At 41.8% G+C, this 15,591-nt stretch overlaps 2 protein-coding genes across 3 annotated transcripts in view; one reads left to right on the top strand and one right to left on the bottom strand.

Annotated features, from left to right (window-relative positions):
* The window catches only part of arhgef37 (Rho guanine nucleotide exchange factor (GEF) 37), a 31,550-nt gene extending 30,455 nt beyond the window's left edge, over nt 1-1,095 (bottom strand). The window contains exons 1-2 of one of the 2 annotated variants that reach the window (XM_020637509.3): nt 983-1,085; nt 409-438 (exon numbers count right to left, since the gene is read on the bottom strand). The gene's annotated coding sequence lies outside the window, so the exon portion shown is untranslated. Of the gene's footprint in view, nt 1-408; nt 439-982 lie in introns of both variants that reach the window. The other variant, XM_020637510.3, reaches the window with a different exon arrangement.
* A 408-nt stretch (nt 1,096-1,503) lies between these two features.
* On the top strand, nt 1,504-15,139 carry elp1 (elongator acetyltransferase complex subunit 1). Its single transcript, XM_020637478.3, has 36 exons — nt 1,504-1,611; nt 2,117-2,339; nt 2,474-2,626; nt 2,779-2,860; nt 3,209-3,289; nt 3,441-3,526; nt 3,643-3,833; nt 3,996-4,119; nt 4,245-4,338; nt 5,282-5,512; nt 5,600-5,770; nt 6,265-6,343; nt 6,557-6,712; nt 6,818-6,924; nt 7,684-7,787; nt 7,875-7,928; nt 8,030-8,135; nt 8,249-8,364; nt 8,565-8,638; nt 9,149-9,227; nt 9,541-9,620; nt 9,711-9,848; nt 9,929-10,014; nt 10,450-10,598; nt 11,193-11,316; nt 11,502-11,599; nt 11,857-12,058; nt 12,175-12,236; nt 12,390-12,452; nt 12,685-12,745; nt 13,125-13,238; nt 13,642-13,741; nt 13,869-13,996; nt 14,229-14,380; nt 14,691-14,769; nt 14,985-15,139. Exons 2-36 carry the CDS (start codon nt 2,190-2,192, stop codon nt 15,050-15,052), a joined length of 3,942 nt encoding a protein of 1,313 aa, XP_020493134.2. The 5' UTR covers nt 1,504-1,611; nt 2,117-2,189; the 3' UTR covers nt 15,053-15,139.
* Nucleotides 15,140-15,591: the final 452 nt, after the last annotated feature.

Genomic DNA, 15,591 nt, shown 5'->3' with positions numbered 1-15,591 from the left:
GTTTACCTCATGTGGGTTTAAATTTGACCTTCCTGTCTCTATTCGCTTAAAATCAGACAAATAATTCTGAGTTATTAGACAGCTGAAGCTTCAAATGACATTAAATAAACACACTAAGGGCATGATAATGACATAATGTTCAATGTGTTACTTTTATTACTATTGTTGCTTAATGAATAGTATTTTTCCTGGCATTTTTTGGGGGTTATTTATGTGGATTTTATTGTGATTTTCGCATGTGTAGACCCCATGAATAGAAGTTGACACCTTGGTTATTCTAATAAGGATCAAAAATAAATATATGAAAAACAATTACAGACATAATGTGCCTTTAAAAGAAAAATCTGGAAACTAGAAATACAAGTTTAACTCAAAATAAATTGTGTTAAGTTGACCATAAAATATTACCATCATGGGATAGAATTTCTGAACACAAATCTGAAACACACAGAGGAATATTTTTACAAAAATGCACATATAGTTAGACATACTCCAATTCAAATACATTAAGCTCCACCAGCAACAGGGGGGCATGACAGGCTATTTAAGAATTTAATTTTCACCATCTAATATAAAATAAAAACAATGAATGGCGGTTTTCGTACATTTCTTCCACAAATCAAGTTCTGAATGTCATATTTATATGTGTCAGGTTAAATTCAGACATTTGGTGGTTAAAACGTGTCACCAAGATAAACAGCAGCCTGTTTAGGTCTTATTGTGGGTGATAGGAAAAGGGGGCGGCAACCACTCAAGAGACGATACATGTATTCTATTTACGATTTAAAGCATTGTTTCAATCAAATAGGGGACATGAGAAGATTTTACCTTCAGTAGATAGAAAATAAGCGAGGCAAAAAAAAAAAAAAAAGCCTAATTTGGGTTGAGGGTCGGTTGGGGGATTAATTGGGTGCTGGCTGCTCCGTTTGTGTTTGAACAATTAAAACAACAGAATGACAAAGACATGAAATAAAACATTTACCTTTCTGTCACCGTCCTCTCCTCGGGTATCTCATCCAGCTGTGGTGTCCTCGCGAGCCCCGTGTTACTAACTCCGTGTTCACCTGTTGTCAGTCAGCGACCTGTCAAACACGCGTCATCAAATCATGAACACGACATCCGGTTACTCCTTTAGAAATAAAAGTCTAAAAATACAACAACGCCCATGTTGTTGTTGTTTTGTTTGTTTGTTTGTTTTTTTAGAGTGAACGCCTAACAAGGAATGTGCTCCGTATCAATTAAAAAAAAAAAGCATTTGTGTTTCTCTTGAAGAAAGACAGATTAAAGCAAATAAAGGTATATAAAAGACAAATACTTATCTTGCTGGCTCACCTCATTTCTCTAAAATATGCTAAACTTTGTTGACAGTTATTGTGTTGTTGTTTTTTTTCAAAGATAAATCTCTAATTTGACCAATTGTCCTGGAAAAAAGCTGCTAACTCTACAATGTTTGTGTCTTCCCTCCACGTCACCAGGGGGCGCCAGCGCCGCTGATACACGTTACTGCGTCAGAGGTGAAAGGTGAAGTGTCTGACAGAGCCGCATGCCTGATGTTGTGGTGTTGATGCAGGACGTTTAAAGGGATTTACAAGCTCTTGCTTATTATTGTCGGTGAGTTTGACATTTACCTGTGATGTGATCATGTTTTAGACACATCATTGTCTATAAAGGTTATTGAATAAACATCAGATCGGTTCTTATAGTTAGTTAAAACGTAAGATGGCACATCCATACACATTCCGGACCCCTTGCTGCCTCTCTTTGGTCTTAAAACAGCCAGCAAAGCAGCTTTTATACCATCCAAAGACTGGATGACCAGGATTAAATAAGACTCGGAACAGTGTGTGTGTGTGTGTGTTTGTGTTTGTGTGTGTTTGTGTGTGTATAAAAATGAGGAGGAATGAAGTGGCTGTGATTAAAAGTTTATATGAAAATCTCTAACTGTGGTATAAATGAATGTTTACTTGCCACACAGTAGAAAGACTATTACATATTGAAAAACAAATTCATTTCAGCAGAAAGCTTCTTGTGTGTTTGATGTCTGGGGTCGCCAAAAACTCTTTTGTACACAACTACATAGATGTGTATTCATTACATCAGCTGTTGTTCTCCACAGGTTGCATTCCTTGCAGCTTCAGGAGTTTTGCAGCCCCTCAAGCTCCAGACTCAGACTCAGCTCCTGAGGTAAAATGCGTAACTTGAAGCTGCTGAAGAGCCTGAAGAGCTCCGAGCTGCAGGGGCCGGGCTCCCCGCAGTGTTTCTGTGTGCGGGCAGACACCGGATCACTGCTGGTTGCTTCTCACTACTCCATCACAGAATATGACCCACGGACTGGCCAGGTGAGCATGTGGTGGATGTTGTTGTTGTTTCTGCTGCAGACGGAGTTTAAATGCCTGTTTGTATTACATTCAAACAGCGAGAGATGACAACTTTCATTTGGAGATAATCAAGCCCCCATAATTCTGTTCTGCAGGTGGTCACTGAGGCGTCATTGACCGCTGAGGGTTTCCTCCCGGAGGACGGCAGCGGAGAGGTGGTGGGGTTGCAGGAATTGGCTGAACTCGAGTCGGCATGTTTGGCCACAGCTGGTGGCGACGTCATCCTCTTCAACCTCAACACGTGCAAGGTGAGCAGCTGAGGAAAGTTGGAAAATGTCTTTGAATGGCTGTGTGCTAATCAGGAGTTGTTGGTTGTATGGTTCAGGTGTTTTATTGTTTAAATCAAGTTAGGATGAAGGACAACACATAATACAGTATGTGATCTGATCATATTCCACAGTTGGAGTGTGTTGGCAGTGTGGATAGTGGTCTGACCTCGATGTGTTGGAGTCCTGATGAGGAGCTCGTCATTCTCACTACTGGTATGTTCCCCCTTAAGTTTTGAACTTGGAATATTCACTCAGTCAACTTTTTTTTTTTTACTTTGACAGTACACTTTAGAAGTATTGAGTTATAATACTTTTTTTGTTCCAAAACTGTATAAGTTGTAAAGTAATTACAGAAGTTGTAAAAATAGTTTTTTGTTTCCTCAATAAAATGAGTTCTGTCAGAATAAACTCTTTCTTTAGATATAAACATATAAGTTAGATCAAAATCATTGCTTAAAAAAGTACTTTGTAATTTGAAAAATTTGCGTCTGAAGACAAAGACACAAAGAAGGAAGGTAGTCAAAAGGATTCTCAAGTTATCACTCCAGTCTCTTTCTACAGGTCAGGAGACGATCATTATGATGACGAAGGACTTTGAGCCAATCACTGAGGTTGGAATCCACCAGGACGACTTTGGTGAAGGTACGTCAGCTCCAACTGGTTCCTGTTAAAGATGAATGGATCCAAACCTAAAGGTTCATGACCCACAGGGGATCGCCAGTGGATTCAAGGACTGCAGTAAATGTTTGTTTCGTAGCTGAATGTCAAAGTAGGGTTGTGTTTTGTTGCGCAGGGAAGTTCATCACGGTTGGTTGGGGAAAGAAAGAGACTCAGTTTCACGGCTCGGAGGGGAAACAGGCAGCACAAAAGAAGATCCAGGTCGGTGTGTTCATTTATCATCACGGCTTAAAACATTGAAAATGTGTCAGAAATAGATCACGTGAAAACCTGTGTAATGAGAAATCATTCCGCATGGTGGTTACACACAACCGCAGGAGGTGCAGCCGGCTGCAGCCTGGGACGACCGGAGGCCGCGGGTGACCTGGCGAGGTGACGGACAGCTGTTTGCCGTCAGTGCTGTTTGTCCCCAGACTGGAGCGAGGAAGGTCCGGGTGTGGAACAGAGAGGGAGTCCTGCAGGCCACAAGTGAGACCATCAACGGCCTGGAGCAGGCGCTCTGCTGGAAGTAAGAGTGCTGCCACAACTCCTTTCTTTAATCCGTTTGCGTATCTCTAGATTTCTCTTTCACGTTGACCAAGAAGTCTCTCCTGGATTACTACAAATGTCCAATAAACGAAGCAGCATTAGCAGTAGCCTGCGTGTATAATAACCTCTTCTGTTGTTTCAGACCCTCAGGGAGCCTGATAGCGAGCACTCAGCGTCATCCCAACAAACACAGCGTGGTTTTCATGGAGAAGAACGGACTGCTGCACGGAGACTTCACCCTACCTTTCAGCAAAGACCAGGCAACAGTATGTTCAGCTAAACCTGCCTCCAGTTTCAAAATGATCACATGATAAACTCCGGTGTATTTATGTCGCTGCTTTCTTTTGCAGTACCATTTTTAAAACATTGTCTTAACGGGTGCACGTTTCAGGTGAAGGACCTCTTGTGGAACAGTGACTCCACTGTGTTAGCTGTTTGGTTGGAGGACATGACTGCTGGAGAAGACAAACAGGTCAACACTTACAGTGAGTTCAGACGGAGTTACAGCTTCAAGCTAGACATTTAAAAAAAAAAAAAAAAAAAAAAAGAGTTTGATCACTAAATCATCTCCAAAAAAGTTATCACAATCCATGCAAACAAGACATTTAGCAAGCCAAACAGAAATAAAGAAACACTCCTTTACTCCTCCTTGGATGTTGAGATGAGCCGCTAATGTCAGACTTTGAACTGTCACAAGCAGTATTTGGATTAAGAGATCACCATGGAGATCACCATGCCTAGCATATTCAAGTGTACAAGTCCATTCAAAGTCCCTATGAATGCAAAAGACTGATTTATATCTTGCACAGGATTCAAACTTTAAACACCGATCTGTCTGGCACCGTGCAAATGTTTTTATCCGTATACCCTCTTGAAAGAAATCTAAACTGATATGTCTCTGCAAGGAGGGGTTTCAAAAGTAGATAAATGCAAGAAAGACAAATAAATAAGTGATTAAATAGATTGTCTAGTGTAGGAGCCGCATTTAAGTTTATTGTATTTGCATTTTAATTTGTAGCTAATTGCGTGTGCGCCCTCGATAGGCGGAGTGGCGCGTCTGTAATGGGGAGTACAGAGCGCACCTGGGAGGGGAGATGGGTCACGGCGCATACCGTCATTGATCGCAGGCTCAGCAGTGGCGTTTAATTACATGAATTACATGTTTTTTAGGTCATTGGAGACCTCACACATACTTTTTGGTTTACTTGGATTTGCAATAAAAACTATCAGCAACTTTAAGAATCAACTCTCACTGGATTTATTTTGGATCAAGGTCTGCGCGTTTGATGAACTGTTCCCGTTTCTTCCAAAGTGATAAAAACAAGAAAATACTGGAGAGGTTACAGGACAAACCTGATTTTTGAGTTTTTGCTACTTCATCTAGTATATGATTATTCCTTGTTAAATCTGTCCATGCTCTCTCTGAAGTCCAGCTGTGGTCGGTGGGGAACTACCACTGGTATCTGAAGCAGAGTCTGGACTTTGGCAGAGACTCTCAGAAGGCTCCGGTCTGTGTCTGCTGGGATCCTGAGCGGCCCCTGAGGCTCCACGTGGTGTCCAGCAACTGGACCTGCATCACCTACGACTGGGGCTGGACCACCGAGAGGAGCCCCGGGCTGGACGCCACCGACAATGCCAACGTGGCGGTGATTGACGGAGGTGAGAGCCAATGAGAAAAGAGAGGACCTAAAGATATCAGATGATTACAACTTGATGTTTCGACTCATTTATTGAAACCCCCTTCAGATAAAATCCTGATGACAACCTTCAGGCAGTGTGTGGTTCCTCCTCCCATGTGTTCATTTGAGCTCCAGATGACATCACCAGTCAACCAGGTGACCTTCCTCTGTCGACCTCAGAGGACCAATCAGCTGGCAGCTTTAACCTCAGACGGACGCATCTCGGTCTACAGACAAGGTATGAAAGCAGCTGTCAGAACGATATGTGTTGGATTCTTTTTCACACCATTTATATTGCAGCTTCAGAAAATAAGATATGAGTAGCGAGAGGTAAATTCAGAAAAAACACAAACACAAAGGATCTTGGGTAGAAGGAGAACGATCTGTAGTTGAGCACAGTAGAATCTATCTGGATAATGCTCATTCTAAGAATTATTTGAACCTCATTGCAAGCAACAACCGTGGTTTTCTACTCATCTTTCCCATTCTTGTAAGTGTGATACATCTGGAATGCTCGGAGGAAATATCCTCAAATCCACAACAAATGTCAGCTTGCACTCAGAGATGAACTGGTTAGAGTAACGAGGTCAAAGGTTAAAGGCCACTGTGAGCTCTAGTCTCACTCGTGGAAAGGAGAAATCTCAGCAAGTCTTCAAAACACTGATTTGTATTGGCATATAATGTGATTTTTTTTTTTTTTTTTGTCTTTACTTGACCTGCCAATGTTTCCAGATTCAGGAGAACAAGCTGAAAAAACAACAAATGCGTTCAGGACGATGTCTCGTCCTCTGGTCCTCCAGAAAACCTTCAGGTAACAACAACAAAAAACTGCTGTGCTGCTGTTTCCACATGGTGCACACTTGGTTGTCTGATCTCTAGTGTCCATTCACTGTCTCAATAAGTTCCAAATAATGAACTGATAAGTGCTACTTTAAGTTTGGAGGTTATTTCCAGTTTGCAGGCTAAAATATGCAAACAGCCTGATTTATGTTCTCCTTCTGATCTTTTTTTTGTCTTTCTGCAGAGTGACAGTTCACCAGGACGAGCCTCTGGCTCTGCGGCAGCTGCTGTGGCTGGAAGGCGAGCTGTTTGTGGGTGTCTGCCCCGGTCTGCTGCCGACCTCCTCCACCCTGCTGATGCTCCGCCCTGCTCCTGATGCTGATGACACTCTCACTGTCAGGTCAGCAGGGCCTTTTGTATCCTAGCTCATGAACTAAATAGAAACCAACAAAGTAAATGCCCGTTGTGAGTCAGGACTCAGCGTGGTGTTTCTGTTTTTTTTCAGGTCAGAGGTGGAGGTGGACGGTATCGTCATCAGCACGGTGCACTGCTCTCAGACTGGCACTGTGGCTTTGCAGCTGGAGGACGGACAGATCAGGAAGCTGCTGTGGGGTCAGTCACCAAAACTCTTCTTCTGACTTCAAATTATATGATGTCTTAGTTACAATGAATTATAATCAAAATGTTTATTTTACGTTCTAAAAGCACCCTGCACAGCAAAGACGTTTTCCAAAGGGTCTGACTTTTTTTGCCTCCCAAATAGAAACATCATTGAACATCACAGTTTGTCGCTGTTAAAGTCATGAAAAATGACAGTTTATTCTATAAAGTCTACACTCCCTCTGCCAATAAAAGGCATATAGTCCAACCTATACAACAAGGCCCCAAGTCTCTAACTAGACTCTTCTCCTCTGTCGCCCCCCCCTGGTGGTGGAACAAACTACCAAACTCCATTCGACCTGCAGAGTACCTTTGCACCTTTAGGAAAAAGCTAAAGACCCAGCTCTTTCATGAATACCTACGCACCTTGATGATGAGGATGACGATAATGAGGATGGTTTTGATGGTCTTCGCTTTGGATAAAAGCGTCTGCAAAGTCAATTGTAGAGTTCAACTTAATTCTCTGCTGTGTGTTTGTGTTTCAGTTACCCCAAGTTTACAGATCTAAATGCAAAAGATGTTATTTTCTTTCATCAAAACAACGGATTTAAAAGACGTTGTTGTAGTAGTAGAGGTAGATTATCTCTTTGTGCTTTAATTAGATATTCATACTTGCTTTATATATCAAGGAACATGTCAGCTTAGAAGCATAAACCCTCATCTGGTTATTTAAAGACAACTATCTCCTATTTTGTACATTTTTCTTTGTAGATCGCCCTGAGCTGTCGGTGGAGGAATGGCGTGACTCCAGCGGATGTAGCATCAACTTTCCTGTTCCCTGCGTTCAGACTGCACTCTGCAGCATCAGTGGAGAGGTACATACGCACTTACACATAATGATATGTTCCCTGTTTATGAGTTCTCTAAACGTTCTCTCTTTTGTTTGGCCTCCTTGTCTCCAGGATTACCTACTGGGCCTGACAGACAGGTCCCACCTGTACGCAGGAGACACAGAAGTAAGCTGTCAGCTTTCATAGCACCTTCCTTTTAGGATGTGTTCAGCAAAAGAGACAAGTTTCATGGTAGTTGTGTCCATTTCTGTCTGCCTCTCTCTCAGCTGGCCTCTAATATTTCCTCCTTTGCCGTTTGCAACGACTTCCTCCTCATCACAACACACTCCCACACCTGCCGCTGCCTCCAACTGAGCGCGCTCAGTATCAAAGGTAAGATCACGAAAGGGACGCGTTCTCAGTTACAAAAACAGTCACGACTAGGAATATTTTAAATGTGAGGTTGATGTTCCCGCTGGTAAATGATTTTTTTAATGACCCTGCAGGGCTGCAGGTGGCCTTGGCGTCAGATGGAGTTCAGAATGACGAGACTCTGAGGCGGGTGGAGAGGGGATCCAGGATCGTCACTGTGGTCCCACAGGACACCAGAGTGATACTTCAGGTGAGTTGAACACAAATCCACACAAACCTGATGCTACATTTCCCTGTTACGCTGCTAACACGACAGCAGCCTCAAAAGTTTACATTCATCGGACTATTATGTTTTCATGCAATGCTCAGTATCACTGTTATATTTCTTGTGTGCAAAGTGAAAACGTTTGAAGGTGTATTGTTTCATTTGTTTGGTGTGTTCGTGTCCAGATGCCCCGTGGAAACCTGGAGACGGTGCATCATCGAGCGCTGCTATTGGCTCAGCTCAGGAAGTGGTTGGACGGGTGAGTTTGATGTTCTTCTATTTCATGGTTCTTGATGAACGTTTTTCAGCGAGAATTATTTGTTTAAATAATGCCAAAGCAATCTGTGATCCTTTAATAACAAAATACAACCTTTTAAATGCTTAAAACGTACACAATTGTCTTGATGTGATTTTCAGAATGTGTAACCTGAAACTCAGATTGAGCAAAATTTAAGAAAATATACTTTATAAATCCTGTGAGGGGAAATTCAATTTACATTCTGTTGTTGTAAATGCTTCACACACATGCACAAAAAGGATCCTCTGTACATGCACTAATGGAGAGATGTCAGGGGGAGGGGGCTGCCCTGGTGAGCTACCAGACCAATTCCTGTATTTGGTTTGCACCGGGGCTCGAGCCGACGACGCTCTGGTTCCCAACCCAGGTCCCTACAGACTGAGCTGCTGCTGACAGCCTAAATGCTTACATGTCACAATACTGTGCCAGATTGTTTAATACACTCCCACCTGTTGTTTGTCTGCTTTGCAGTTTGAGGTTCAGAGATGCTTTTGAGTCAATGAGGAAGCTGAGGATCAACCTGAACTTTATCTATGATCACAACCCAAAGGTAAATTAAACCAGTGTAGTTCTTTTTCCACAGCAGAAAGTGAAGAAAACACCTTGTGGTATTACGATTTTTGAAGAGTTTGGGAAGCTGAAGTAAAAACTGAAGTGAACACTTGAGTGAAAGATAAATGGTGAATTAAAAAGCATTAAAATGGTAAACTAGTGTTTTTAGGGGTAAGGTTAGTTTGACTCTTCTTATTTCTTACCCTTAACATTATAAGGTAATGCACAAATATTAGAAAAACACAAAACCAAACATTGACGCCACAGAGGTTTCTCTTTGCTCACATTTCACGGTCTGTTTCTACCTTCAGGTTTTCTTGGAGAATATCAAGACATTCATCACACAGCTCAACTCCATCAACCACGTCAACCTCTTCCTCACCGAGCTCAAGTCAGACTCTTCAGATTCACCTGAGAAGATTTAGACTTCAAAGACAAAAACAACTCTCGTGTTTGACTCACACATTTCTTTTCTTTTCAGGGAGGAGGACACAACCAGCAGCATGTACCCCCGTCCTGAGGGCAGTCCTGTCCACACTCCTCCGGCGTCCGGGCAGAAGAAGGTGGATGTGGTTTGTGATGCTTTGAGGAGCGCCATGGAGTCAATGGATCACAACAAGTCAGTGATTCTAAAAGAACACCTTATCATGCAAGAGGAAGGTGATGTTTTATTAAACCATCATGTTGTCTTCCATCCAGGTTCTTTCTGTCCATACTGACGGCTCATGTGAAGAAGACGCTTCCTGAGCTGGAGATCGCTCTGCAGAAAGTCCACGAGCTTCGGGGTGAGCATGCTGATGAGCTGCTGCACTGCATGAAAAGTTGGATTTGACCTCTGACCCCCCCCCCCCCCCTTGCTTGTTCCTTCGCAATAATTAACGGCATAGGCAAACGTTGTCGTAAACTTCCATTAACTGCCGGGAATCTTACACATTCCCGGGCGTTTACAGGGCTGATAATCTGTTTTTTTCTTGCAGTGCTGAAGTCTGTGATAAGGCTAAACTCTCTTTCTCTTTTTACACACACACACACACACACACACACACACACACACACACACACACACACACACACACACACACACACACACACACACACACACACACACACACACACACACACACACACACACACACACAGGAGCAGGAGCAGGAGCAGGAGCAAACATTGAGAGCAGATGGTTCCTCTCATCATTTCCTGTGTTTGTGTTTGTTGTACAGTGAACCCTCCTCAGGCTCCCGGTGCCGTGAACGCCGAAGAGGCGTTGAAGTACCTCCTCTTCCTCGTCAATGTCAACGACCTGTACGAACACTCGCTGGGAACGTACGACTTTGATCTGGTGCTCATGGTGGCTGAAAAGTCCCAGAAGGTACAAGTGAACACATCATGTCCCTTCTCTTGTTTTCACTCTGATGACTTAAATGCGTGTTAGAAAATACTTCAGGGCAGTAATAAAAAAATTAAAAAAACGGAAATCCAAAGAATCCCAACATTTTATAAATCAAACACAATCATCCATCTCAAAGAGGTTATTACGCTAGCCCTCACTTTTGATTTAGACACACCAGAAATATTCACGACCTCTGTATTTTGAAGCATTTGAATGTTTTCAAGGAAGCAGGCGGATATAAAACAACAAAACAGCAGGCGGATATAAAACAACAAAACAAAAAACAAGAGGCAATATAGGTGCTAAAAACCAAACAGGTTGTAAATATACAGATTGTGGCACATTGACAATCTTTTACAAAAAGAGAAATGTAGGATATGAAGAGAGAAAAGATGTAACTTTCAAAATAATATCCAGAATTATGACATTGATATCTCCAGACTTTGAAAAGATTGAAAACCTCTATCATAGCAAAAAACACGTTGTTTTTTTTTTACACTTGTTATGTAACTCAACAGTAAGTGGCGGATGAATTACTGAGTATGTATCTATATAATTTCCGGATCTCTGCAGGACCCCAAAGAGTACCTTCCATTCTTAAACATGCTGAAGAGCCTGGAGCCAAACTACCAGCGCTACACCATCGACAAACACCTGAAACGCTACAGGAAGGCCCTGCATCACCTCAGCAAGTGTGGTCAGTCAGCTCTACATTTTATTCCTGCTGCTCTTCTTTTTTTTTTTTTTTTTAAAGGAAGTAATTCTGAGTAAAATGATGAGTTAACTCTGGGAGTCTAAAAGAAAAACGTGGAATAGAAAGCTGTGAATGATTTGATCTTTTATTTTTGTAGTTACCTTATCTCTGTCGTGCTTTGTGTTCAGGAGAGGAACATTTCCATGAAGCTCTGCAGCTCGTCAAGGAGCAAAGACTCTACAGTGAAGCTCTGCGGCTCTACACAGCAGACAGTGCTCACTACAAGGTAAAGAGGAAAACACCCGAGGGACTCGCACGGTGTAAACGTCTGACTTCACCGTGTGTGACCTGCAGTACTCATCATTTAAACTATTTTATTACAACGTGGGATTTTAAACACAGAGTAAACAAACTTTGCCTAATTGTACGAGGCTGAAGATGCACTCGACACACTCGTCACATCTCTCTGATCTAAAAAAAAAAGAAAAATCAAGCTTTTCGGCGGGGTGACACTGTGAGAACACTTTGATCTTTGACTTCTAGGCTCTGAGTTGTGCTTATGCAGAGCACCTCATGGAGCAGCAGCAGGCAGAGCAGGCCGGCTTGTTGCTATGGAGATGTGGAGAGTTAGCCAGCGCCCTGCAGGCGTTCACCAGCAGCTCCAGCTGGAGAAACGCCATCTGTGTGGCCCAGCAGATCCCGCTTCCACCGGACCAGTTAGCTCTGCTGGCCAGAGACCTGGCAGGTAACCATGACGACAGGTTGATGCTAATGCAGCTAGCCAATTAAGGGTTTAGGCATTTGACAATTTATTGTATGTAAAAAAATATATATCGAGATTGTTTTTGTTTTCTCTTACAGAGAAGCTGACTGAACAGCGACGGTACTCAGAAGCTGCTCTGCTGTTGGACCAGTACGCTAAAGTAAGATCCTCCGCAGACAGAAGCTTGCTACTTCAGATCAACAAGACGAAGCATGTTAATGTTGATTTGGTGAATAGGATTTCTGAGTGAGAAAAGGAAAGTCTTCTGTTTGTTAAAATGAAAAGGTCTGTTTTTTTGTTTTGTTTCCAACAGGACTGTGAGGAGGCCATCTTGGCTCTGATCACTGGGGCAGTCTGGGAGGAGGCGCTCAGACTGGTCAGTAAAGATAAAAGCCTTTTTTCTTTTTTGAAACATTTATATACGAGTTGATTCCCTTTTCACATCTGGAAATATGAAAAGCACTTAAAATTCAGTTAAAGCACATTTTTAGGTCCAGGATTTGAACTGAGAATAATTTCCGGTAACACAAGCAGTTCTTTGATGTTTGATTCTTATATGTCTCACTTCAGTCTTATATGAGATGTTTTCTTGTCTTGTCTGTTTTCAGATTTACATGCACAACAGGCAGGACATCACTGAGACCAACCTCAAACCTGCACTGCTGGAAGGTAACGAAGGATCAGACTGATCTCTTCAGCTGTGTTCAATACCCAGCTGTTCTGTCACTGTTTTATCATACTCAGTACTCAGAACTCAGAACTCACTTTTTATCAGCCGACTATTTCTTTCTTTAACATTGTCTTGGTTTTTGCTATTTTGTCTTGTTTTAATTGTAAAGGACTTTGTAACTTTAGGAAGTTTTAAATCAGGGTCTTAAAAAGAGGTCTCAAGTCTTAAATTTATCTTAGAGAGTCTTGGGGACATTCTGAATATAAATGAAGTTCTAATTATAATTATCTTAAATATAAAACAAGTACTAGAGAAGCTATAAGAAAAAACTTTTGGGTTTTTTTCAATGTGTGATGTCATCGTGGTGTCTTGTTTCAGCCGTCAGCTCTCAGACCGCCTTCCTGGAGGCTCAGGTAGCAACGTTCACTCGGCACAGGACTCGCCTGGCTGTGGTCAGAGAGCAGAAAGAGAAGGCCAGGCTGGACATGCTGGGTGAGAACTCGTCGGAATAGACTTGACTTTTAATCTCTTTAAAACAATTTATTTGACTTGAAGTTTATTCATCAGAATTCACCTTTTTTTTTTTTTTTTTTTTTTTTTTTTTTTTTTTTTATATATGACAAAATGTAATATTGCTTATAATCATATATACTGGCTGAATCTCAGCTTGACAAAGAAAATGTATTTCTTGAAGTAGAATGATCCAAATATTCAGGAAAACAATCTCAGTCTGTACACTGAATATATTTTAGCCTTATTTTCAACATGCAGCATGCAAAGCCAAAAAAGGAAGGAAATGAGAAATGGGTTAATTAGTAATTATTTCATGGTTGTATTCTGCTGTTGGAACGATAATAAAATCCTACCTGTGTCACCTGTTTTTCTCCCTCATCAGATGAGGACGGTCCAGACTGTCCTGATGCAGAGCTTTACTCTGAAGCCAGCAGCGTGATGACCGGCTCCAAATACTCCCACAGCAACTCCCGCATCTCCTCGTAAGACCTTCACACTCACCTTCAAGTTATTAAGAGTCTAGTTAAGTCCAGTATTGTCAAGTTTGCCTGTGAGGAGGATACTTTTTTTTATATTTTATGGTGAATGGTTTCCATGCTCTGCCTGCAGGAGATCATCGAAGAACCGCCGGAAAGCCGAGCGGAAGAAGATGAGTCTGAAGGAGGGAAGCCCGATGGAGGACCGAGCGCTGATGTGTGCCATGAGTGACATCATCACCACCGTGGACAAGATGAGAGGTACGGGAACAAACACTTACAGGCTCTAATATCTTTCAGCTTTACCTCACATTAGATTTTGCAATGTGGAGATGAAATAGCAGCCGAGGACGATGGAAATGTGGTCTTATTTTACAGAAGCGTTTAAAAACATTCTCTTACAAAATCGTAATGATTTTGAACCGCTGAGCTCTGTAGTTGTCTGTGTAATCAGTTCATCCAGTTGGACTCACAGCTCATGTGTCCCTTCCAGAGGAAATGCACAACCTGCTGAAGGCGCTGCTGATGTTCCAGTTCGACAAACAGGCAGAGAAGCTGCAGAAGGCGTACGAGGAGGCTCTGCAGATGATGGAGGCAGCGGCCCCTGAGGTGTGGCCCGAAGGCCAGCAGAACAATCAAGCGCCGGTAAATAAAATAACAACATATCATTACATCTTTTAAACCTGCCGTTTAAACATGCTTTCATCAGATCTACTTTAAAGGCCTGTTACTCACATTGTTTTCACATTGTTCACTCAGTAAAACAAGTCTCTACGTAGGTTTTTAACTTGAATCAAAGAATTTGAATCAAAATTAGAAATTATTGAAAATGGAGACACGTGTACTTCTATGTTTGCAGTATTTTTCGTTATTTTTAATACTTGACATGATCTTTGTATCTTCTTCTGTGTGTTTGTAAATGAAACTCTGATCTTATTCTTTATTATTATTTTAGCTAACTGGACCAAACTCGACCGCAAACAGCATCATGGCGTCTTTCCAGCAGCAGCAGAGACCTGCAGCTCCACTACAAGGTCAGCACATGTTAAGGCATTAAATTACACTTGTACATTATCTTATATTGTTTCATCAGGCACGTAGTTCACCATAAAATTCAGTAAAGATATTTTGAGTGTGCCACGGGTTATTGATTTATTTTTATTTTCCGTCACAGTTAGCACAACTAACACCATTTCTCTATTTCCAGTATTTATTATGACTTTTATTAAATCATTTTTTTTCTCCGTAGCTGCTGAAGTCCTGACGCCACCGAAGATGAGAAGCGGCGTCAAGTGGAAGCTGACTGTTCTGACATAAGTTAGTTTTGTTTGTGAACTTGTTTTAACTGTAAATTCTGATGGTTAGTATGTCATAAATAAAGATTCAGGTAAATGTCTCCTCTCAGTGAATGTCCTCGTTTTCAATTCCTGAAGTCCAGAAACCTTCTACACATCTATAGTCTTACTTCATTAAAAACCATTCAACCCACCACAACACGATAAAAATGACTTTTTAAGTAGGAATGAAATCTGACTGGTTTTCCTTCATGTGGATCAAAAGTTGATTTTATTGTATTTGTAGGCATCATGACATCACCGAAAACAGAATTGTTTGGCCTTAAATACAATTATCATCTTGAGGGTCGATGACCCTGTGCACTCATCCGGGGTGCAGGTCGAGCAGGAACAAGACAGCTTTCAAGATCAGAGTGAGCCAGTGCACACCGAGACTCTTCAGATAGACTTCAAAGTTTAGTGCATATAAAGCATTAGAGCGAAGAACGTGTTTCACATTATGGCTTCCTCAGGTTCGCTCTCCACTTGATATTAAATGTATGCAAGTTGATATTTTGTGTA

This window comes from Labrus bergylta, chromosome 9, assembly GCF_963930695.1.
Source record: "Labrus bergylta chromosome 9, fLabBer1.1, whole genome shotgun sequence".
Lineage (NCBI taxonomy): Eukaryota > Metazoa > Chordata > Actinopteri > Labriformes > Labridae > Labrus > Labrus bergylta.
This window is presented reverse-complemented; position numbering and strand designations above follow the sequence as displayed.

Excerpts from the sequence above, each read along its gene's own strand:
- elp1 (XM_020637478.3), top strand. The coding sequence starts at position 2,190 with ATGCGTAACTTGAAGCTGCTGAAGAGCCTGAAGAGCTCCGAGCTGCAG. Across the intron at positions 6,925-7,683 it reads GATCAGGAAGCTGCTGTGGG|ATCGCCCTGAGCTGTCGGTG; the intron begins GTCAGTCACCAA and ends TTTTCTTTGTAG. Across the intron at positions 11,317-11,501 it reads GCATCACCTCAGCAAGTGTG|GAGAGGAACATTTCCATGAA; the intron begins GTCAGTCAGCTC and ends CTTTGTGTTCAG.